At 49.8% G+C, this 24,420-nt stretch overlaps 1 protein-coding gene across 5 annotated transcripts; it reads left to right on the top strand.

Annotated features, from left to right (window-relative positions):
• Positions 1–1,330: 1,330 nt before the first annotated feature.
• Positions 1,331–23,341, top strand: PKIG (cAMP-dependent protein kinase inhibitor gamma). Of its 5 annotated transcripts, none has more exons than XM_071573071.1 (4): positions 1,331–1,349; positions 11,778–11,845; positions 20,956–21,131; positions 22,387–23,341. In XM_071573071.1, exons 3-4 carry the CDS (start codon positions 20,981–20,983, stop codon positions 22,464–22,466), a joined length of 231 nt encoding a protein of 76 aa, XP_071429172.1. In that variant the 5' UTR covers positions 1,331–1,349; positions 11,778–11,845; positions 20,956–20,980; the 3' UTR covers positions 22,467–23,341. The 5 variants fall into 5 exon arrangements, with proteins under 5 accessions (XP_071429172.1, XP_071429173.1, XP_071429169.1 ...); XM_071573068.1 differs by lacking the exon at positions 1,331–1,349 and adding an exon at positions 5,818–6,096; XM_071573070.1 differs by lacking the exon at positions 1,331–1,349 and adding an exon at positions 5,818–6,096 and having other exon boundaries at positions 11,781–11,845.
• The last annotated feature ends 1,079 nt before the right edge of the window (positions 23,342–24,420 follow it).

Genomic DNA, 24,420 nt, shown 5'->3' on the forward strand with positions numbered 1-24,420 from the left:
GTCACCTTTGCTTCCACTTTCCTATGTCAGCCACTGCACACCTGGGCAACACCTGAACCCCAGGGCATATTTCCAGTATGGTGCTGGGAGCAGAGGGCTGTGTACAGAGCCTGAGTGAAATGCTCCCAGATCACCAGGCAAACCCTGTTTCTATTTCATGTACACTGTCAGCACAAACAGAATATTTTGTTCCCTGACCAGAACACAGAGCTCTTCCCATGGAGTGCCCTGAACTCTGCTGCTCTCAGGTCAAATCACTGGGATGCTGCACTCCCCCGCTCCACTGATCTCAGTCTCCATGGCCTCAGGAAGAGCTGGAATAGATAAATGGCACCATATCTAAGGGATGGCACAGGACATAGGAACAGCTTTGTTGGGCTCCTCATCGATGTTGCTGTGGTCAGCTGCTTCAGGAGAAGGCATCTGGGTACATGTACTCCCTTAATAACCTGACATGGAAAGCAAGGAAACATGCCAGGAGGTTAGTCTGAACTTTTTCCCAACCATAGGTAGAGAGCGAGTGTATATGATGAAGGCTTAAGACTGCAGTCCTTAGGTTCACAACCTGAGTTTGACCCCTCAGCACTGCAGAGCAGGAGTCTCCTGTTCAGAGTTTGAGGAATAAAATCATGTGAAAGCCCATTTAGATGAAAGCACAAGTTAGAATCAAAATATTTACATGGCTGCTGCACTTCGGCAATAGGAATCCCTGTCTGGTTGCCAAACACTGGTGAACAATCCTAACCATTGGCTGGGTGGCTCTGGCACTGACAGAGATGACTATTTTCTTCTCATTTGTCAGCATATCACTTTGCTCTCCAAAAGGCAGAAGCACAACTGCCAACCTAGCCTGCTACTTGTTTGCTTCCTGCTACACTCTATAGCAGAATCAGAGGGACAAGGGGAAGAAGTACCTGTTTGTGGACCTCAGGGCACCTCCTTCTTCCCTGCCAGCAGCACCTGAGCAATCAGACATGATCAGCTTAAGCAATACCTCTCCTGCTGCATCTTCTCATCCTGACAATCATTTTTAGCTCTTTCTGTGTATCTGACCCTTCCTAGCAAGCAAAATGAACCTATTTAATTAATACTTGCATACTCTCCCCCACTGTGAACACACCCCTAAGCTGACAGAGATGTTATTCACGCTGTGTCCCAGACAAGAAAGCTTTTACCAGTGGGCTGATTTTGTGATGAAGCATATGCTGGATGCATGACCTTTGTGGGTTTACACTGGAGAAGATTCTGGAGTCCTTTAGACAAACAAAGCCCTGACTGAGCAGGATTTACGTGTGTTTTGTAGTCTTTGTGCCGCGAGCAGCTGCCGCACTTGCTCCTATCAGCAGCAGGTAAAGTGCTTCTTATACAGAGGGTGTGAGGGAGTTTGGAATGGGCTGTGGGACCCCTTGGGTAAATCATGCTGTAGGGCAGTGCTGTGACTGCCTGGAGATTCTGGCTTGCCATGAGATCCGAGTTAGAGACCTGCTTGTATTTGTGGCAGCTGCAAAGGGATAACTGTCAAGTGACATGTTTTTCAAGAGCCTTTGGACAGAAGGAATTTAGCAGAAATGAAGGATAGGGTACATGTCCACAATGGGCTTCCAGCAAAGGCTTGGAACTGGGCTTTGGAGACTATTAAACAAAAAGTTTATTTATTTCCCAAACTGAATACATTCCCTAGGGAAAAAGGGGGGAAAAAAAAGTAAGTTGGGCTGAGACTCCAGCCTATCTAGACAGGACAAACCTTTGGAAGGTGTTTGGTTCAGAAACAGAGGAGATAAAGTCTGTGGGGAGAAGTGGCTTGGAAGGGGGGAAGGGATGAGCCCGTGAAGTGAAATTGCCCAGAAGCAAAGCACAGCCACTCACTTTGCAATGAAAAGCTTTATCATCTCTGCACAGATTAGTAGAGCTAAAAATAGCTCCAGCTCAAAGTAAACAGTTTTTTGAGCGTGCTCTGCCCTGCTGGAACGCCAACCCCACACTGAGACACTGTGCCAGCAGCCACGACCATGTCCCCGTGGTTCCAGTGCCCAGAGGGGTTCGCCTACAGCCAGGCTCGACTCCTCGACCCTGCCTGCTATTAGGGGCAGCCCTGGAGGGGGTCACTAATGAGTTTAGCCTCATTACAAGCTTTTTTGTGTTTCACTTGTTGAACTTTTCTGGATGAGCAACTTCTATAAAAATAAAATGGGTCTGAAGGCTGGGTAATTCATTCAGACATCCCAATACCCACTCTCTCTTTCTAATCAACAGCAAACTGTGTCCTTCCCTTGACAGCAAAAAGAGTGGCTTGTCACTAAAGCTGCTTTTACCTGTCGGTTTCTCTTCTCACGAATCTCTGAGTGAAGCTGTTATCTGATGGCTTAAGACATCCACACTTGCCTTAGGGCACCCAGCACATCATTGAAAAATGTTCTGTGGGGTTTTCTAATCAAAAGTTGTTTATTTGAAGTATTTATATTATGGGAAGGAGTCTGGGGGAAAAAAAAACGGGTTGTCACATTTTTTCCATGCGTATCTTGTGGCATTCCACATTTCCTTACAATCTTGATGACATAAAGTGACACAGAGACCTCAGTGTCTGGGAAATGCAGCGGGAAGCTGCTCTTACGTGAGGAGGCTGCATGCTGCATCAGCGGCTACCGCAGCGCTGCTCTAACCCGGGCAGCACAGGCTTCGGAGGGAAGCGACGCTCAGGCTGCAAAAACATTCAGGTCACAGGCAGGTCAGATGCTTCTGAAGTGACAGCTTGTCTCCTTGGGCTCCAGAGCTTCCCGGAGGGTCCTTTGTGCTGGTGGTTTTTCTTGCTGGAGCAGGCAGCGTGCAGTCCAGCACGGCAGTGCTGCTTCAGGGCTGGGTTTGTTTACATTAGCACCTTCGGGAATACTCACCTCTTTTGGACACTTGCCCTACAAGATTGCTCTGGTTTTGTCCCTCCTCCAGCTAAAGGTTGACAGTTAACCTGCAGGACAGCTTTCCTGCTCTTCCCTGAGCCGTGCTCTCCCATCCCAAGCTGTACCACAGCAACGAAAGTGGTACCTGCAGCATGGGCTGCCGGGCACTGTAGGACCACTCCTTCACTGGGGCATTGTTCTCTGCATCCCACATTGTGATGCAGAACTAAAAATTTCACAATTTACTGCAGACCAACTGCATGGTCAACAGCAACACAGCCAAGCTTCTGGTTGTCTAGGTTGGCAATGGCATCACCACCAGTCCTCGACTACATAGGACAGCACAGTATGAGACAGATGGATGCAACAGGCAGCAAAAACCTCACCAAAGAAAAGCATGTTAGTAAAGTAGAAGCCACTAAAGGCTGATTGTGGCTGCAACTGAGTCAAGCAGCTCAAGGCTGTGACACCATTCGTCACACAGAGTGTGCCACGCCTGGCAGCTCTAACGTCTGCTTGTTACGGTGAGATAGGAACCACATTTATCCATAGCCCACACCTCTGGGTGAATGTCTTATGGTGGACATGAGAATTAACTGGAAATTTGGGTGTATATCCAGAGTAAAATGTCAACTTTTGCTTTAAGAGGAGGAAGACTGAATACACTGGCAATCATGCATTTTTATCCTAATGCATTAAGATTTCAGGAAAACTCAGGAATCCTCACACACACACCCCTTGAGGAAAAAAAATATAGTCTGTAGAAACCCCTAAACTGCATTTTTGTACTTTAAATATTTGACCAGTTCTTGTAGGGCATGATATTCAATGAGAAAGTCACCGTAAGGGCACTTGAGTATGTGCAGAAATGAATGGAGTCTTTGGCAGATGCTTTGCGAGGCTTGTTTCCAGGACCACACACAGGACTGGGAGGTTTGGGCAAAGCAAGACATCTCGTTTTAGAAGTACATATTCTGAGCTCCTGGCTTTCCAAAGTGCTTGGTTGTTGCCATTGTTCTATGTTGCCTGTGCTGTAAGGGTGCTGGCTTCAGGCTGCCAAGGAAAAGCCTGGGCAGCTGGTGTAGTACTTGTGTCTTTACCAGACCTGGTCTCCAAACCCTGCAGTCCAAGCATTAGTGTGAAGCTGTAACCTTCTGTATTGTTTTCAAATGTAAGCTGGAGTAAAGGGAAAACTGCAGTCTTGGCCAGGCCAGCACAGCAGTCTCCTGAGGTGGTGCTGTCCCTTGGCACAGCACAGCAGAGCTCTCCTCCCTTCCTGGTATCTCATGAAGACAGGCAGGGCATTGTGGTGAATCCCTTACCACTACTTTGGGGTGAGTAGCAACATGTGACTCCAAAGCACTGGAGAAAGATGAGTTCTGCCAGGCGATATATCTCAGGAAGTCAAATGGGCTTCCTGGACCTGATTTTGAACTAAAATTGAATTGCATCAGGAGGTTACACGAGGTCTGTTTGGGGATGCTCAGAGCATGGGTATGTTTTGCTCTACTGAGCTCCATTCCCCTTCCTCCATTCATCAGTATTGTCATCAGGGTGTTTCCTGCACTGCTTGCTGTTGTTGATGGTGTTTTTATCTCTTCCTGTGAGCAATGAAAGGGCTGTGGGTACCTTTCACAGTCAAAGCCATGGTTTTGTGCACACACAAACAGATTCTGGCTGGAGGTGGTGATGCCAGCAGACGTGGAGAAGGTCTGGCTGCACAGCTGGTGCCAGAGGGAGATTAAAGGCTGGTGCTCCTCACCTGGCATTGAGTGACTCTGGGGCTCATCTGTCATGGCAGAGCTGCAGGATGGCAGAGATGGCTCTTCAGCACCTGTCTGGTGCTCAGTGAGACAGCAGGTTGGGAAAGCCAAGTTCTCTTATTTACTTTGCATGCAACCTGAAACAAAAACTCGCCAAGCTTGAGTGGGGACTGGGAACATTCCTTGGTGAACGCCTTTTGTGCTCCCCAGTTGAGTTGTGCCACTTCTGCTCACAAGGCTGAGGACTTGAGTCCTTACAGCAGGAATGGAGCAAATTTTTCATTCTCTCAGCAAAGCAATTAGCACTAATGAGCCCTGTTCCAGTCTGGGCATTCAGGCAGGACCAGGCAGCCCTGTACACCCCCATGTGCTCGCACACCTTCCCACCACACTGGGTAGGGCTGGGCAGGAGTATGGGCCAGGAGGACAACTGCAACCACATTGATTGTTTGGCTTCAACCACTCCATGGAGTCTCTAAGGCTGATGTGACACAGGGAGGTGATGCCAACCAGCTGATGTTCCTAAGCCCCTGTGGTGCCCAGAAAAGCCAAAATTTCCTCTTCTTCTGAAGTGACCCCAAGCTCTTTGAGAGCTCTCAGGCTGTGTGCTTCACACAGCAGGGTGGACACACATGCACGTCTTTGATACGCGGTACTGCCTTGCACTTAGCACCTTCTCCCCTTAAATCCGGGTACCATCACCAGCTCTGGATTTCACACCCACATAAGGCTGGCACCCAGGGACACATGAGCTGAAATACTCTTGGATTTTACCCTGCAGGAGTCAGTGGAGCAAAAAGCATTCCAAAACCACACAAAGCTGTATTTTTCATGGGAGGCATTTCCCTGGTGTTCCACCTGGTAGGATAGCTCAGGCTGCACGGGGTGAGATGGTGTCTTTGGCCAGGCCCTGATGGAGAGGATAAACGGTGGGATCCATCTGGGACACGCATCCAAGCAACGTTCTGGAGAGACCCGCGGGATACAGCAGGCAGGCATGAGGGAGCGCCCGGCAGCAAAAGCCACAGCGCTGAGCATCGAAGGGAGGATGCCCGGGCACAGGCAGCTGCCGGGGGATGGGGTTACATGCCGAAGCTAAACAAAGATCCCTGTGAAAAGGAAACGGATCCCTCCTGCCGACTGTAAGGTAGGAGCCGAGCGGGAGCTGCTTGACATCATCGGGCAGAGCATTGGATTACAGCAGGCAGGGACTGACTCGAGGAGAGAACACGCCCCTTGGCCCCACAAGTGCAACTTCATTTAGCAGCTCCCAGTAGAAGGAAACTGCAAGTCTGAAAACTGGTTGCGACTCCTCCGGCCGGCCTGGCTGTTCGCCACGGCGGGCAGAGACGTCAGGAGGGTAAAATCCAGCCTCGATTCTTCCTCAGCGGCGGGACCACGAACTTGGGATCCGAGGAGCAGCGCGAGCCGGGGCGGGTGTAAGTGGGGCTGTGCACCCTGCCGTGGGTGCCAGGGGCTGGCGAGGTGGGTGGCCAGGACACCTTCCTGGGAGTGCAGCGAGGGGCTGTTCTGCCACGGCACGGGAGCCACGGCCGCGCCTCGAAGCAGGGGTTTATTCAGAGATAAGGTTAACTTTTACCCAACCAGCTGTGAACAGCGGCGTTTTTTGCTGCCCGCAAACCGTGGGCTAAAAAACCAGCTGCATCCCGGTTTTTTTATGTTGTTGGGGGAAGCGGTTTGCAGGCTGGTGGCAGAGCGGGGGCTGCTTGTTTCGCCTGGAAGATAACGCGGTTCAGCGTTCGCTGCGAAGGGGTAGCAGGGAGAGCAGACTCGGTGGTTAGAAATCACAAAGGACCGTGGATCAGCGGCGCCCGTGGGGATTTCTGGCCGCATTTCTAACATGTGCTCGTTTATTCTGAGCGATTTGCCGGAGGGAATCCCTTAGAGCATCGGGGTGGCTCTGTGCTCGCACGGGAAGGGATGGCAGCCTGTGGGACAGGCACCCGGCGTGTCGCTTGAGCGGGGCCGTGGTGGGAATCCATCCTTGGGAATCCATCCTTGGTGCTGTCAGGAGCCGTAGGGCTGCCCGGGGTTCCCCTCCGACCTTCGGGCACGGCCGACAGCTTTGCAGAGCGTAGCAGCAGAAGAGGGCTCTCTGGCATCCAGCTTTCCAAGCAAATGTTTTAAAAGGCAAAGACTTGGGATAAAAAAAGAACTGCTGTGTGGTGGTATTCTCAGGAGGCTTTGCAAATTCCTCCACCTCGGAGCTGTGTGCATTTCTCCCCTCTCTCTGGATTCCCCTAAGCAGCTGGTAGCGAGCTGTGGTGGGGAACTTTCACATGCATGTAATGCCTTGGCCCCAAAGGCGTGTTTGGGAAATTTCTCTTCGCTTGGAAGGAGTAAATGGTTCTGCAGAGCAAGAGCCAAGTATAGCTGTGAACCCAGAGGCAATGCCCTGCGTGGCTGGGCTGGTGATTCAAACCAGGACATGCCGGGGTCAGTGAGCAAGAGGCAGCTGCAGTGGGGATGCTGCAGCAGTGAAAGGGTGAGGGGAGACTTAGGGAGTGGGGGTGGCTTGGCCAGATGGCAGAGCCCCTCAGATGGTGGCAGCCCCTCAAGCTCTGGGCTGCTTGCTCAGCCTGCCTGGTTTGGTTATTGGGGAACAGTGTTTGGCTTCAGAAACTCTTGACTGGAAAAAGCCACCATGCTAATGTGTGTCCACCTGACGGAGAAATTGTCACCTTCCAGCTCTTGTGAGGGATAGTGTTGGGGGAAGAAGGATGTGTGAAGAGATCCTTGATGGCTGACTTCATTTATTGTGCAGATGTAGGTTAAATGGTTATTTACAAATGTGGATATACCAAATGTGGATATACCAATAGTGCTTAATATAGCTGAAACACAGAACAGAGCATTGAATCCTTCAGACAGTTCCACATGGATGTACAAGTCCCCCATGCCATAATTTCTGGGGTCACTTAGCAGATAGAACAGACTCAGATGCCTCAGAGAACTGGAGACCATTAACTACAATACTTGGGCCTCCAGCATGGGCAGCTTGGTCATGGAGAGATGAAACCCAGGAAATTCATAGTCATGCATCTTCCAAGCACCTGGTACTTCTGTACCCAGTGGACAATTCTGAGGAGATGTACAGACACACAGTGGAGTTTTGCTTTTTCTCTTTATCCTCTTGATCCAAAGAAAAGTAAATCTACTTTTGAGCCCACTCAAAGGAATACCCACAGGCACACAACCTCGCCACCCAAAATAACTATGGAAAATGTTTTCCAAGTTGCTAACATTTCCTGATCTCCCACATTTCAGAGCCAGTTCCTGCAGCATACTGCTGTGCATTAATGCCTTGAGCCTGTCTGGGCACCCAAACACCAGCATCATTACTATTCCACAGAGGCCTTACACAAATCACAGATGATTTTTGTGGGCTCACACAGGTCTGTGGCAGAATTTGTGAGGAATCTACAAGTCCATAAGGAACAGCAGAAGCTTCAGCACAATTTTTTGTTTGCCTTTCTTTGACAGCCTGTTCTGGTGTCTTCCATCTTCACATTCCAATTGTTTCTCCACCCCCTTAGGGGTTTCCTTAATGTCACTGAAGCTGTTTATACGGACTGATACAGAAAACAAATTTTCCATCACAGCACCCATTTGAGAGGATGAGAGTGGGAAAAAAGCCCAATGCTTCCACTGGTCTTTAGTTCATGACTAGAAAAAGCCAAGTCATAAAGGAAGCTGCTCCCCAAGCTTGCCAGCACCAGCCAGTGAGAAGGGAAGGTTCATGTGTTCCATGGGCTTTGTCCCAAGCTCCTCATGGTGGCAGTTAGGGAGGTTGAGACACCACGCCAGGTCTTGGCTGGCACATGCAGCACAAGCAGGAAGAGCAGCAGTTGGACTATGAACTGCCTGTGCCCCATTTCAAAACTCACAGTGCCTTTGAGCCTGAAGGAATATGTACTTCACACCACTCATATCTGGTTTCCACAGTGAGTTCCCAAGCCCTCTCCTTCCCAGTGCAGCCTTGGAGAGGCCAGGTGGTGTTTGCACAGCTCCTCCACACCAGCTCTTATGCAGGCACATTGCTGGTCACAGGCTGCAGCTTTGGGAACTCCCCAGCAGTCACTGAAATGCCATTTCTGTTGATTGTTGCAGTGATGTAATAAACCAAACATATCCCCACCAGAGCGTCATCAACTTTACTGGAATTACTGTTTCCACAAAGTGTAATTAATCTGTGGTGCTCATTGCCATGAGATATCAGTGGAACAAAGAGCTCTGAAGGCATTTTAATGGATGCCAGGTAGTTATCTCAGTAACAAAACAATCCTGGGTATGATTAAGAGGATATTGCATTTTAAGGATTATAACACCTCCCGGTTCAGTGTCATTAGTGACTTATGAAAAACATTCCATGACAATTAGAGGTTTTCTTGTACCTCTGAAGGCAAGGGTGCCAGCTGCTGCTGGAGACAGGGCACTAAATGAAGCAGTCTGGCTGCTTCGGGAGGCCCAGGCTCCTGTTCTGATCAGCCATGCATGCAGCCTGTTGTTTACCCAGCAGTCAAGAGACATGAGAACAACCTTCTCTCCCCTGCCATCACCTTGCTTGAAACCAGAAAGGATTTCCTCTCTGGATCAAAGCAGCACCACAACAGCTGTTTTGTAGAATAATGCTGAATTTAGCCAAAAAACATTCTGGGATGTGGGATTTTTTTGGAACATACATTCATTTTGAAGTAATGCTGAGAGGCCCAAGGTTGTTTCATGTGCTTGTTCCTCTTGAATAACAGCTGATCAACATGGAGAAAATCTAACCTCAAACATGGGCACCATCTACATCGTATAGGACAAGAAGAAATGGCCTTAAGTTGGACCAGGGGTGTTTTAGGTTGGATATCAGGAAAAATTGCTTCACCAGAAGAGTTGTCAAACACTGGAACAGGCCACAGAAGTGGAGGAGTCAGTATCCCTGGAGATACTAAGAAGGCATGTGGATGTGAGCACTTGCAGACATGGCTTCATGGTGGACTTGCCAGGGTTAGAGTAGTGGTTGGACTTCATGACCTTAAAGATCTTTTCTAACATAAACAATTCTATAATTCTATGCTGATGCCCTTGTAATTAATTCCTGATGGATGTGGATGTTTAACTATCCAATTAATACTTCTGCTTGGATCCCAAAATGATCCATTGTACCTTGGTGGGTTGTAGGACTAGATTAGGAAATGTAAAGTGTTCTTTAATAAGTCACTTTAGCCCATCCTTAGTCACTCTGCATGGACTAATCCACCTCACCACCATTAAAATCTCCAAATCCCTGTGTGGGTTAGTGCCTGACATTTGCACTGAGGGGCCTTTGGAGCTTTGCCCATCGCCCTGGGAGCAGCAGGAGCAGATGAGCCAGAAGAGAATGAGCCATTGTGGATGGAGCAAGGGGCTCAGTTTCAGACTTGTAGACTCCAGATGCCCAAGCAAGGGCTATGGGGAGAAACATCTAGCCAGGACTGCAGGGCTGGAAAGTCACTATCAGTTGCTAGTGAGTTTTTATCTCCAAAATCAGGGAGCTTTTTGAGAGAAAATACGGGGCTCTCCCCATGTCCCATCAGGAGCAAGGCTGCTCTGTCATAACTTCTACTTCAGAGCATCATTGCTCCAATTTGCTTTAAGCCTCCCTTGGCAGAGGGCCGTGTATGTTGAGATATTTTGCAACACTCCTGAAGTGCTGGAGGTTTAACTGTTTGGGCTGCGTAACGCATGAACCAGAGTGAGGCAGGAAGGCAAAGGAGGAAAGTAAAGATTTGTGGGTTTCCAAAGCTGGCTTTCTTCCTTTTCCTGCTTTTGTTTGCCTGTTTGGTGGTCCAAAAGGCCAATGCATATTCCCAGAGTTGTGAGAATACTGTTTCTTTTCCGGTCCAGTGTTTCCAGTAAGCACTTTGCTGTAAACGGGGTAAACACTAACAAAAGTGTATTGTTAAATCCCCGTGTCTTTGTTTAGCTGCTGTCATGATCATAATTAGCATTTTCCACTTCTGTAAGCCTGTCATCTGCAGATCTGAAAGTGCTTTAAGATATTTGAGGCATCTAACAGGGGGAGGGAGTAATAATAACTCCATTTAACAGATGGGCAAACTGACACACAGAAGCAGCAAGTGCCCTGTCCTTGAAGCAGGGCCAGAGCCAGCAAGTAGTCGGCTCCAACTGCAAACCTTTGAAAGTGGGTCAGAAAAAACAAAGAGAAAGGCTGTGGATCTGTCCCAGTTTGGGAAAGGATGAGAATAAGTTCCAGTCACTGTGGTACTCAACCCAGATGGCCCAGACAGATGAATTGCTGGATGAGCCACTGCTTATTTGGTTAAATGCCTCTTGATTTCTGTTCTGCTAATATTTGTCCCAGGGAAAAAAACAGTCCATAATGTTCCAAAAAACTCAGAAAGCTGAAACAGCTGCTACAGTAAGCAAGTATCTTGTTGGCTGGGCTCTGCACGTCAAGGGATTGCAAGGCACCCACAGATGTTGAGGCCACAGAGGAAATGTCTTTGACCAGTGCTTGGGGACAGCAGGAGGAGGCTCAGCTGTGCACAAATAGCGCAAGACAAAAGGAGCTGGACACAGACCCTGTGAGGTGATCAGAACTACCAGATCAAACTTCCTCTTTCACCTTGGAGAAGCCAGTATGGAAGTTTCACTTCTTTAAAGGGCAGCAGAGCTGCAAACCAGTGTCCATTTATACCCTGGAGGCAGCTGCTGGGTCACCACAGTGCAGGTCAGGAGACACGAGTTGCCTCAGTTCTCTCCAGCACCCGTGGGAGGGCAATGGAAGGAGAAGCAAAACCAAAGAGCCTTTTTCTGTGCAGCCACAACTGGACTTTCCTTGCACTTAAATGCAACAGGCCAAATCTCTATTAGCACAAACCCTCTCAAAAAGGTACCATGTGAACACACCATCTCACAGCTCTTTGGGTGACATTTCTGAGCTGGCCAAGCCAGGCTCCATCTGAGCCTGCTGGGCAGAGCCCTGCCAACCCCCACCACCCCTCTGCTATCCTGGTCACAAACAGTGGGAAGAGTAGCTGAACTTTATGCTTCCCAAAACAAGCACAGATGATGTTTTCTTACTTTTTTTTCCCCTTTTCTTTCCCAGAAGTTGTTGTCCTGTTGCACATGAAGCTTGTTTGAAGTCATGTCCAGAAGGAAAGTCAACTAAATCAGGTAGGGATTCACACTATGGACTGATAAAGTTTTTATACACAGGAAGATATTACAAACAAAAATGTTTTTTTTCCTTCCTGTATCATAGAGTCACTTGACCTCCCCCTGTATTCTGAATTACTCGATGCTAGAAAGATGCTAAGAGGAAAAAAATAGCAACAATTCTGCCATAATGACTTTCCTGCTGTATTATTCACACTTCACAGCCATGTCCTTGTACTAAGCCATGTTCCAGCACTGACTCCAAGGCAGGCCGCAGTGCCAATTGTGCTGCACAGCCTCTCCCTGCCAGTGGTGGGGACGTGGTGTGCAAATCCTGCTCACAGGCTGCCCTCATGCTTTGCCCAGGAATGTTGTTTTCCTGTGCATAATCACGTACTTGTGTTTTGCTCTGCGTGTAGTGTCAGTCCAGCAAGATCCAGGGAACCCCCAAAGCTCAACCTTTTGTGACTCTTGCATAAATGGCAGATCCTTTCCGTGGTTTCACTCCTGTGGCTGCTGCACCCCTGTATCTCCTCTGTCCTCAGGTCTTGTCACTGCTCTTGTTCCTGCACTGAGCTTTCCCTTGCACAGAGCTGCCAGGTCCATGCTGTTTGAGATCTGCAATATGGGATTGCAGGACTCTTTGTTGCACACAGACACAGGTCCCTCACAGCAGCTCATCTTTTACATCCAGCATGTTTCCCACATATGCTGGGGACACCCCATGTCCTACCCTCAGGCTGCATTTCAGTGGACCTTAAAACAGCTGACAATTCATTTCATTAGGAGATTTCCCTTTCCTGAGACTAACTGGCAATGATCACTGAGCATCCCCAGTGTAACATTACAGGCACATCTCAAGCACCACTTCAGCTCCTGTCTAGATGTCATATCCCTGGGGACTTATGCAGAGAGATTTACCCTGCCTGCAGGAAGGATCAGAAGCTGCTGTCACCTGACATAGCGCTACAGAAATTCATTGTGCATCACAGAAATCTTTAGTGAAGGAAACGTGTGTGCTGGCCTGCAGAGCTTTCCCTGCTCAGGTAGGAGTCCCAGCAAGGTAGCACAGCCAAAGGGGCTCCTGATTCTGGTGGGTAACAAGAGCCATGGGGGCAACCTGAAAGGGCTTAGCTCAGCCCCCCTCACTGCCAGCCTGTTCTGAACTCTTGACTCTTTCCTATTGCATGTCAAGCACCAATAGCACCATCCCAGCCACCCAACCCTTCTCACAGTTCCCAGAGACAGATCTACCCCACCTTCCTAGCCAAGCACTGCCCCTGCTGTGGGGTGGGGGTCCACTGGTGGCTTTGTTCACTGCAGCAGCGCAGACAAACAGGGCAGCCAGCCCCAGGGAGCAGAGCTAAGCCTGATTTTTCTAATCAGCCTCATTCTACAGTGAAACTCTTAAGAGATGCCCCAGCTATTTTTAGGCACCACTGGGAGCTGCCAGGGCTTTCTCACCCCAGGAAGCTTCACAGGTTTTCACTCAGCCCTTTACACTGCACTGAGTCAGAAGGACTCCTTGGATGCTGGATGCAAGTTCCTGTGGGATTGTACAAGCCTCAGGGAGGCAGAGCCAAGGCAGGTAGCTCTCAGTTTCACACACCCTGTGCTAAGTAGAGCCCCCTCAAGCAGCTGCAGCCAAACCTGTACAGTTACAGACTGCACAACATGCCTTCCAAGCTAAGCTCCCCTTCCCAGCCATGCAAGTACTGCATTCACACAGCAGCAGAACTCAAATCTCAAAGAAGAGCTGGACTAAATAGCTTTTCTTCTTACTAGGTATAAAAATAAGGACTTTTCCTTGCTTACCTTTATCCTTATAGAAAGGTCTTCCTCAACCTAGAAACAGAGCTATACCTTCAGCCTGCTGTGGCTTCACCTTCCTCTTACATGTGACAAGGACAGCTGTGCTAGAAAATAGCCCCAGCTGCATCTCTTTTGCACTTATTTCACTTCTCCTTGCCCAGGGAAGCATGCAAGATGTTGGGGAGGTTATGCTGGGCTTGAGCATCCCTGGAGCAGGAATTCAAGTGGGATTTTAGAAGGTGATGTTCACTAAGAGGTCAGTGCCCTGGTGTGACCAGAAGAGATGTGGGGCAGTGGGGAGATTCCAGCCTTCAAGGTGAAATCTGCAGGAACTTTTCTTTCTGAACAACCTGGAGGAAAGCAGGAAACCCAGGTCTGAAGGAGATTCCCATTGCAAAGGAATTCACCCCATGGCCTGGATGTGATAAGGTGTCTGAACATCACAAGCAGGGAGAATACATGAACATGCCTGCCACAGCAACTATGGGACTTCTGCAGCTGGAGGATTTAAAGTCACTGGTCTTTGGTTTGTCTGCTTTGCAAGTTCAAGCACTAGCAGGTCTTCCACACAGTCACTGGTTTTGTTCATGTAAAAGGCAGCTAAGTAAGAAGTCAAGAGAAAATAGAAGTAATGGACTCGTTACAGCTTTGGAAGGGTCCCTGCAGGGGTCAGAAGGTCTTTTGGGTCCTGGGTCACAAGGTAGTGGGTGCTCATGGCTCTTTTGGGTGAGTACAAGGGGTCCGGTGCTCTGCTCTCTGCTGAGTCGGTGTCTACCCAGTGTGAGCCTGGCTTGAATCGGTGAAAAACAGGCAGAGAGACAGGTGCCAGCCTGCCATGTCCTAAGGCCTGCTGGGGATGAATGTGCCTTATCTCGTCTGCCACCCATCCCTCAGAGGGATGTGTGTCTTTGGGAGGTGGGGAGAACCAGTGTCCTGATTTATTAGCACCTTGGAGCTGAGGGATGTGAAAAACAAGCTCAACCTGGGAACAAAACAAAAATACAACTGCTGTCACGGCAACGGGCTCCAGATGCACGAAGAGACCAATTATTTCCATTAATCAACTTAGCAGAAGAGGCTTAAGCTGCATCAAGGCCTGGTGCTTAAGGGAAGGGAGGAGCAGAGGACTTGATCAAACCCCGGTTGCCAAGGCAAATCGTGATTCTTCCCATGGTGGAGGATTTTTGGAGTAGATGCTCAGCACCCATGTCCCATGGGGACTGGCAGAGGGATCTGCCTGCTCCAGCAGGCCAGTGCCTGGCAGCACTACATGGCCAGAGCTGGGCACTGGGCTGCCCTCCTGGCAGACAGACAAATGGATGGACAGAGAGTCGGCTCTGTCCCGCCGTCGCCCACACATCCTGGCACTGACTAGATGGCTGAGCAATGTCCTCGCGCCTCCCCCAGCCTTCCCCTCTCCCCTGGGAACCTCAGCAGTGCACACAGACTCACCCTACCCCTATGCCAAGGGTTGACCATGATTTTGAAATCCAGCTGGAGCATTTCTTACATCAGTGGGAATCCAGACAGTGGCTGTGAGCGTGTGGGTCAGCAGGAGATGCATTGGGACAGCAGGGACACTGCACTGGAGGCCCTGGAGATGTGTCTTTGGGAGGTGGGGAGGAAGAGGAAGGAATTTGGAGAGCTTGGTAGAGCTAAATGCAAGAGTTTTGAAGCCATAGAGGAGTCAGTCTAAGCCTAATCTCAAGCCTGGGGCTAAGCATTTAGTTATCAGTTCTACAGGCATTAAGTGATCTTTATCCTGTGAAACCAGGCCAAAGCAAAAGAAGGGATCTGTTTGTGAAGACTGAGCCTCAGCTGTATCTGCTCTCCTGCTGTAGAAATTACAATTTTTCACCAAGTCCTAGAGAACGCCAGAAGCTCTGTCCTGCAAAACCACTGCAGTGGACGGAGCAGCTGTCATGTCCTGCTGAATTTACTGTACTTAGGGTAAGAGCCAGAGAGTGCACAGTTATTACATGAAATCCCACAGGAAAAGCCTTCTAAAAATACCAGTGTGCCATGCCCAACTTGACATCCTTTCATCACTGAAGTGTGATGAGGCTTTTCCATGTTCTTGCTTGGAAAGAAGCTGGTCAGCACATGAGATGGACACACAATCCCATTGCAGAACATGAGGCTGCTGCCTTGCTCCTGTCTGTTTCTCACCCAGCCAGGAAACTTGGGGCTCAGCAGTTTGGAGCACATCAATTCTGGTCAATAAGACCCACCATCACCATTTTTTTGAGAATACAGACCCAGCAGGAAAGCAGGAGAGCTCTGTGTCTGGCACAGACCCTGTCACCAGCCTTACCAACCCTTAGTGCTTGTGCAGCAGCTGCCAGACTGGGCTCCCAACAGGAGCATCTTCATCCTAAGCTGCATCTTCAGCTCAGCTTCTGGCCATATATCTAAGCTCTAGTGCATGGGGACATAACGAGGCCTTTAAGGCACTATCACAGGTCTAAAAATACCCCAATAATGCCATTATGGAGCCCCTCTTCTTTGATGTACAACCCCTCACACATGTTCCCGGACAAGATCTCAGTGGAAAATTCGCTGAAATTCCAGCTGGAAGTTGTCAGACAGTTGGTGGAAACCCCCTGAACTTCAAGTGTTGGCTTCAGCCCTATGGGATATTTTTTTCTTCTCCCTGGATCCAACTCTCCCAGCAGGAAACCTCACAGCAAACCCACAGGGAGCACAGAAATCCTGGTGCTCCCGTCTCTGTGCTCTACCAGACCCCCCTCTTTAGTAAACCATCTTACTCTGTAAATATTTTAAAAGCCCACAGCAGGGCTGTTGAGTCTGTTTTGCTGTTGTTATGGATCCGGTCCCAGCAGGAGAGGTCTAATAATAGTCCCTGTACCCTGGAATGAAAGGGCAAGGGGCACTGCACAATGTGGAGAGCTCTGAGGCGACTGCACCACTTCATGCCTTGGTCCCTGCAAGCTGACAAGAAAGGGGAGAGAAGTGGGATGTGATGGGTGAGCAGAAGGGGTCACTTCCCTGTTCCTCAGCAGAAATTTGGAATTTCACCCCAGAAGCATAGGAAGGTTTTACTTGGCTTCTTGGCTTTATGACTTCAGAAGTTTGGGGATTAAAAGAGTGTTAAATCCACTGGTGTGACACCAAGCAGGTGGGAGAGGGTGCCCTGGGCTGGGCTGTGGGATGAGGGAGCCATCTCCAGCTGAAACCTACAGCTCTGGGTCCCAACTGCAGTGGACAGCGTAGGGCCACAGCTGGGCTGTAGCACCCAGAGATGGGAGACTACTGGGGCTCCTGCCTCCAGGGACTGCCTGTGGTGGGCAGAGTGCAGAGCTCCCTGCCTGGAGTGTCCCAGGGACAGCACGGAGCTGTGCTGGCTGCCTGAAGGGACAAGGATGTCCAAGCAGAGGACTAAGCTGCCTTATGGCCCAAAGCCTCGTGGATGCCATGGAGAGAACAGGGTCTTTGGTGGGCAGGAGAACACTGAGAAGAATGAGAGGTTAGGGGCAGAGCAGAAAGGAGGTACAAAGGAGGTGTGGGGGGAAGCAGCTGAGTTCAGCCCAGCCTGCAGATACTCAGCACTAGTGTCCAAAAGTAGCCCTTTCTAGCCATAAAAAGTTTAACCTAGACAAGGGACAGATGCAATATTGTATGAAGGGTTTCCTTGAAACCAGAGTCAGTGCTGAAAGTGACTGTAGCGTCCATCCAGTCCTGGGGATCAGCCCTGACCACTGGCTTGGGTCACAGGGCTTGTGTTGGCTCTGCAGGTGCTGGGCCCTGTGCTGAGGGTAACCTGCCAGGTGTTTCCAGGTCATTTCTCTGCCACTCATACGTTATTTGCAGTAAATGTTTGCCGTAGTCCCTGGGATCTGTGCTGTGAAGCAGGCAAGAGGGAACCAGGAATTAAATGCAGGCTTGTCAGTGGGACTGAATAGGGCATGGACTTCACCCAAAAAAATTGTCCCAGTTTATTCTACCAAAAGGCAGGACAAACATTTTACCCTTTTATTTCTTAACATCCACATTCTAAATGGATGCAACTCAGCCCCAGAACAAGTAAAGCTCGTTTAGTTGCAGCCCCCAGAACGGAGCCAGCTGCTCTGTCAGCTGCTGGTTGAGTTCTCTGGAATATTCTGGCAAGTCCAGTTGCAGTCTGACAGCAACACTGCCCTGAAAGCTGAGTCCATGCCAACAAAGGCAAGACTGTTAGATCGCCAAATATTTTAGTCCTCACAAAACACTATGAAAAAATAAGTCTAGGCCAAATGACAGGTTTGACAGAACCAGGTTGTTTGGGGAGATGGGAGCAGAGGCGGCTCTTGGGACATGCCTGGTGTCAGTGACAGCTTGTGAGGGGCTTCCTCACTTGTGGCCAGCTGCCCTGGGACAGGCAGCACCATGTCCCCATGGCAGAGGGGACACAGCCTCCCTCCAAGCAGCGCAGAAAAGCTTTTGAGGAACATGCAATGGACAGCAGGTCCCAGCAGTTTCCCTGCACCATCCCTATGGGCTGGCAGGTCACAGGGACTGTTTCTGTTACCAGCAGCAGCAGGGAGGAAAGGGAGGGCAGGAGAGAGCCCTTGGGGATAAGCTGAATCATCTTTCTGAAGTGCCCTGGAAACCTTTGTGCATTGTATGTATGTGCTGTGGGATTTTTGCTGCAAGCGCAGGCCCACAGGAGCATGAAAAGCCAAAGGTTGCGAGCCAACAGGTGATGCACCCCCCTTTTGCACCCCCTGCCACCCTTAAGTGACTGTCCATGGTAATGGATTTTTGGGTTAAATTATGTGGGCAAGAGGGAAGGTGGTTTCTTTGTTGTCTCTGGCAAATGTTAAAAGCTCTTATAGGGTAAAAACCCATGGAACTGTTTTGCACATGCCTAGAAATGTGGAAGTGCTCTTTGAAAAATCAGGGTTTTATATAAAATATTGAGTCAACCCCTCGCATCACCCTCTTGGTCCAACAGCTTCCTAGAGGAAGAGGCTGGAGATTCTCTGCCAGCGTGGAGGGGTCTGCCTGCAAGGCTTTTGAGAGCCACCCACCTTGAAAACCCCAAAGGAACTGCACAATTTGGGAAGCTTTTCAGTCTCCAGCTCTTTGCATGGAGAGCCAAAGGCAGGAATCTTCCCAGCCACGGAAATAAATAAATCACACACGCCATCTCCCGGCCGTGCAGACCTGCACTCTTGGTGCCTTCTATTTTTACTCAGCCGCGTGATGGGGCACTTAGTCACTTGGCACAGCGCTGCCACCACTGTTGGCAACTACATCAAGGGACACTGCGAAAATGCTGCGTCCTGGGGCTGGCTCCTGTCCCCACTTCAGGGATTCCATCCTAGAAACCAGGTGGTCAAGCCCCCAGTACAAGAGCAGGAGGACTCCCAAGCATATCAGCTCTGGACTGGCCTCCCTGATTGGAGATGGAGCAAGACTTATCTGGATAGCTCCTAGGGAAGTCTCCCAAGTCCCTGTGACATCTCTCTGGCAGCTGCAGAAGGTCAGCAGCCTCTGGGCTCTGATGAGCTGGCTGTAAGGACTTGTCTGGGAATGATGGATGCTCAGCCTGTCCTGGGGAAAAGGCGCTTTCCACATTAAGCTCATCCAGCCTGTTGCATGCAGAGCATGTGCCTTATCCCAGGAAAGGCATGCCAGGGACAGAAGGAGGGAAGATGAGAAAAAACAGCTGGGATCTCTTCCTGAGGCAAAGGGTACACCTTTTTCCAGTGCTCATTTAATAGGGGCTAGATGGATGCCAAGCCCTTGGAGGAGATGGGTGTTTGCCAGAATTTGCTGGGTTTGGGGAAGTGGGATCTCCTGGGAGGTCTGGGTAGGCTGAGCCCCACATACCAGTGAGCTGGTGCCAGCACTCCCTGATCTGGCGTCAGCACCAAGAGAGGACTCACTGGGGCTACCAAGGTGTACTGGGTTTCTGCAGGTTTTCGGTTACTGCACCGTGCTCAGAGCAGGAATGGGGGAGAATTCAACCTTTTTTTATCCCAGCTACTGCATCTTCACCTGCATCTCCTTCCTTCTGCTGTAAATATTGAAGATCAGTGAGAGGAGTGCAATTCCTGTCCAGTCTGGTGGTCTGCCAGCAGATTTCCCTGGTAGGAAAATCAATATAAAGCAGGATTTGCACAGGAAGCTGAGCAAACTTCTCTGGGTCATTAACCCCAAGGCACAAAAGCAAGTGAATGTGCATTAAATGTGCATGAACTTGATTTTGTTACACGCGAGCGTGTCTAATCGGGACCTGCTCCAAGCACTGAGAGCATCAGCAGAGCTAGAGGCTATTTTACAGTGAGCAGAATCACAGATAACACAACAATTAATCTCGGACTTCCACACAGAAAAACAAACTAACTGCCAAGCAGAGTGTGCAGGAACAGGAACTGAGAACTCCAGGTCTCCCGTGCCGAGGCAGCTTGTTCTCACCAGCTCTGTGCCCAGGAGCCAGGACACCCCAAGCTGCTGCGGTCCCTGCACTCTGTGTGCTGTGCAAACACTGGCAAGTGAAACCATGGGCTAAAGTGAAAAACAAGCAACTTAAGGATTCATCAGGCTGAGCTCAGGGCTGGCTTGCAGCAGAGCTCACGTGTGACGAGTGGCTGCTCCAAGCCGTTCTTTGTGCTGGGCGCTTGGCACAGGCACAAGTCTGGAGTGAAGGGATCCAACTGACTCACAGAGGGACTGATTTTCACGTGTTAAAGTGCTTATCTCACAGCAGTCCAGCCCAGTGCTTCTTCAGTGACATCTGACAACCAGCGGAGGCCAGTACTGCTCCAAAGCTCTGTATCTATAAAATACTCTCCGGTCCCCCAACTTTCCGGTGGGTATCCATCATTTCCCATTACAAATTCAGGTTGGATCAGCATCCCATCCCCCCTGCAGTGAGCCACATTTGGTTTCTGTTCAAAGCTCCTGTAGCATTTTGAGGAAGGAGGAAGGAAGGCTTTCTCTGTAATGCTTTTTTTTTGAAGGGAAAAGCAGCCACAAGCAACCTTGTGCTCCGAAAGGAGAAGGTTGGAAACTCAAGAGGAGAGACAAATGCCTTGTGTGCCTTGGTTTGCAGTGGGAAGGCAGAACAAGGGCTAGTAAGGCAGCTGGGATGGATCGTTGGCACAGTGGGTCACCCAGCACGGGTGGGTCTCCCCACACGGTGTTGATATCTGAGATTTCAGTAGCTGCTGTCAGAGGAACTGGAGCAGAGTTACAGGGACTGTTTTCTCATGCTGTGATTTAACCCCCCGGAGCAGCCTAACTTGGAGGCAGCCATGACTCCAGCTTTGCCAAGCACCCTCGACCTCACAGCTGTGTTTTGTCTACAGCATTTTGCAGGCAAATAGAGATGCAATGGAGGTAGAGTCCAGCACCTACACCGACTTCATTTCCTGTGATCGGGCTGGCCGGAGGAACGCTGTCCACGACATCCAGCGAGATGCCACCACCATCAGCATGCGCAAGCTGACTGAGGAGCTCGGTGACCTCTCTGTTGAAGGAGCAGGTGAGCTGCCACAGACACCAGTAAGCCCAGCTCCTGGCACAGGCTGGAAAGGCCAGGGACAAAAGGATCAATGCTGTTTCTGGGAGCATCACATGGCTGCTCAGCAGGAACATCCCATTCCTTGCTGCCTTCAGTCAGTGCCTTCATGCTCATGGATGTTCGGGTAGTGTGAGACTCCCCAGGTTGAGGGGTGTTTGCAGTGAGCAGAATGGTCCGTGGTTCCTGGCACATAAGCACTGCATGCTCCGGCCCAGGCTCTTTGGCTCAGCTGGTTTATAGAGCCACTGGTGCTTAAACAAGGCATGGACTGACCAAGACCCTTCCCAGGGCAAGTTACCCAATCAGTTATACATTAGGCTTTATAAAACTCACACATGGAGCAGTTTGTGGCTTGCTTTCTCCTGTTTGTTGTGGTGGTTTTTTTGTTGTTTTTTTTTTTTTTTAAATAGCCTTTGAATAGTTCCACAGTATTTTAAATAACAACAGAAATATTTTTAAACACCAGCAGCCATCTCCAAATCCTCCCTGCAGCCCAAATGTGGCAGCAGTATTACCCTGCTCAGTATATGCTGACCTGCTGGCTCCAAGAAGCCTGAATCCTCTGTCCAAACCTGCCACTCTGATTTCAATAAGCAACACAATATAGAGCATCACTGCAAGGGGGAAACTCAGCTTCTGCCCTCACTTTTTTAATCCTTCAACCTGTAACTTTAAAAACAGTTTAGAACACATTACCCCAACTGTGCTTCTTTCAGCACAACCATACTAGTATGTGTCCATCCACAATAACCACAAACTAGAGGTGTTCTAACATAGAGTAGCTCAGGCAGCTGCCAGGCTCTTGGGCAGATAGTTCTGGAGCACTTGGAGGTTAGGCAAGGAGAGTATACCCCTGCCCTGAGGCTCCCTCCCAGCATTGCCAGATGAGTTGAGAATTGTTTGTACTCCAGGAACATGAAGGGAGAATCCATTAGTCCTAATCATAGAATCGCAGAATCAATAGTTTGGTTTGGAAGGGACCTTAAAGGCTATTCTGGGCCATGGACAGGGACACCTTCCACTAGACTTAGGCTGCTGCTTGCCCCATCCAACCTGGTCTGAACACTCCGAAGGATGGGCCCAAGTATCTGGCTACAGTAGGGGAGTGACAGGTCTTCAGGTGGCAATGAGAATGAAAGCAGTTATAGCAATTACTGATGGCTTGTGTCCTCAGCAGGGTGTAACTGTGCTTTCTTCCCAATCCTCCCTTTCACAGAAAGCCAAAGAGATGCCTCTTGTTCTGACAACGACCCTGGAGCAAGACCAAAGGGGCAAGAAAGCAGCCCCTCCCCATGAGAGCAAACAGGGGGTGGGATGGGCAGGAGGAATGCCTTGCTGTGAACATCAAACAAGAATTTGCTATTGAATCTGCAGACAAAAGCCAACCTGGAACAGCAAGTTGTCTGTCAAATGCCTCTGCTGCAACTGTGTTTGTGTAGAGAGCCACAAGATGCTGTGCAAGGACTGGCACCTCCAGAAGACTTCTGTCCCCATCCCCAATGATTTAGAGCGACACTGTCGTGGTTGTAGTGACATGAGCCATTCTCAAGATGCCTTAGCTGCGATTTTCCCTTAGGGGGAAAACAATTTCAGTAATAATAGACACATCAGACTTTCCTGTCCAAGGTACCTTCCTCCTTTGCAAATTTAGACTATTATTTATTCTGTTTCCATAGATTAGAAATTTAGTTTATTGGTTTTTCTAAGCCTCACCCTCACCTGCATCTTAGACCTGACCTGGCCTCTGGACTGCCCAGTGGCCCCTCATCAGGGTGGGCAGTGGGGAAGGGACCTGGCCAGTCCTGCTGCTCTCATGTCAACACCTCTCACCTGTGCTGCTGCTGCTTAGCATCAGGAAAGGACCAAAGCACAGCTCTGTGGGGATGAGCCCCACCTGGAGACCCAGCAGCACCAGCCACAGGTGTCTTTTCCTTTGGGTTTCAGCATCTTAAGATGTTGTCAAGGGGAGGGGAGAAACATTTTGCTGGTTTGACTGTTGAAATTCAGGCTTAACTTTGCAAGCTGTTAGCTGAGATGATCTGTGGTAGGATCTCACACCATTCTCTCTTTTAGGAGACATGTTTTGTGTTAAAATGGTTTGATAAAACTATATAAGCTGTTGGAATAAATAACACAGCCTTCAAGTACTGAAGGTGTTTTTCCTGCCTGGATGTTTCTTTTTCCTGTTTTGCTTTGATCTGTGGGGTGGATTCACCAGCTTTCCCAAATAGGAAAACATGGAGGTGTGCCACAGGAAAGTCCCCTCAGTTTGGGTCCATGAAACCTCACAGGTTTGCAGCACTCAGGTTCAGACAGATAGAGTTGGGCATAGAACATTCTAGAAATCTGGCCCCACTTTCCCAGTTTTTTTTGCCAGGCAGTGCTATCCACCTGTGGAGCACTGCTCCCCTCCATGTTACTAACCCCGAAGTCAAGCTCAGGGCTGGCTTGGGCCTTGATGCACTGGCCCAGACACCAGCAGAATTGGTGCCAGGAGGAAGAGGTGTCTTCCCTCTGCAGCACAGAACTGTGGGGACATTGCTGGCATTTCACCCAGCCCAGGCTGATCCTGATGGAGCAGCCAGGCTGGGACTGACAGCCAGAGAGGGACAAGGCAGAGCTGGCTGGGGAAAACACTCTGGAGGGAGAAGTGTCTGTGGTCCTACAAGAAGCAATGTCTGTGGGGCCAGCCCAGAGATGTCCATGGCTCCAGCCCCACAGGAAATGGGGATTTGGCAGCCAGGTGGTGGGGCAGCTGCTGCTTTGGCACAGCATTCCCTGGGTGCTATTGCAGAGCCGAGCCCGGATAGCAGCCAAGAGCCTGCTCCCATTTCCCATGCCCAGGGGCAAACCAGCAGGTAGCTGCTGGGCTTGGCTGACTGCTTAGTTGTGTCTTTAAGCCCCATTTCCAGCTCTCCTCACCATGCAACAGAACAGTATTTTTGGCTCATGCTGACACACAGAGCTGAAAGGCAACGTGGAGGAACCATGCACCACACAAGACCTCCAGCAGTCAAATGCAGGCTAATCTTAGTCTCCTTGGTCAGGAAATATCTGTTCCAGAATTATATTTAGGCAGAGGAGTAAGGACCGGTTGGCCAGCTACTCTCAGGGGACAGACAGGCATCAGGTTCCCCCTGCAAGTGACAGCCAGGTCAGCTGCTGTCGCTGGTTGTGCTGAAAGACCAAGGGTACTGCCTTAATCCAGCCACATCCTGATCTGCAAAGCTGCTGAGCCACATGGATGCTC

The sequence above is a fragment of the Pithys albifrons genome, chromosome 18 (genome assembly GCF_047495875.1).
Source record: "Pithys albifrons albifrons isolate INPA30051 chromosome 18, PitAlb_v1, whole genome shotgun sequence".
Taxonomy (NCBI): domain Eukaryota; kingdom Metazoa; phylum Chordata; class Aves; order Passeriformes; family Thamnophilidae; genus Pithys; species Pithys albifrons.

Coding starts and splice junctions, on each gene's coding strand:
- PKIG (XM_071573071.1), top strand. CDS start 20,981: ATGGAGGTAGAGTCCAGCACCTACACCGACTTCATTTCCTGTGATCGG. Junction 21,132..22,386: donor CCTCTCTGTTGAAGGAGCAG/GTGAGCTGCCAC, acceptor TCCCTTTCACAG/AAAGCCAAAGAGATGCCTCT.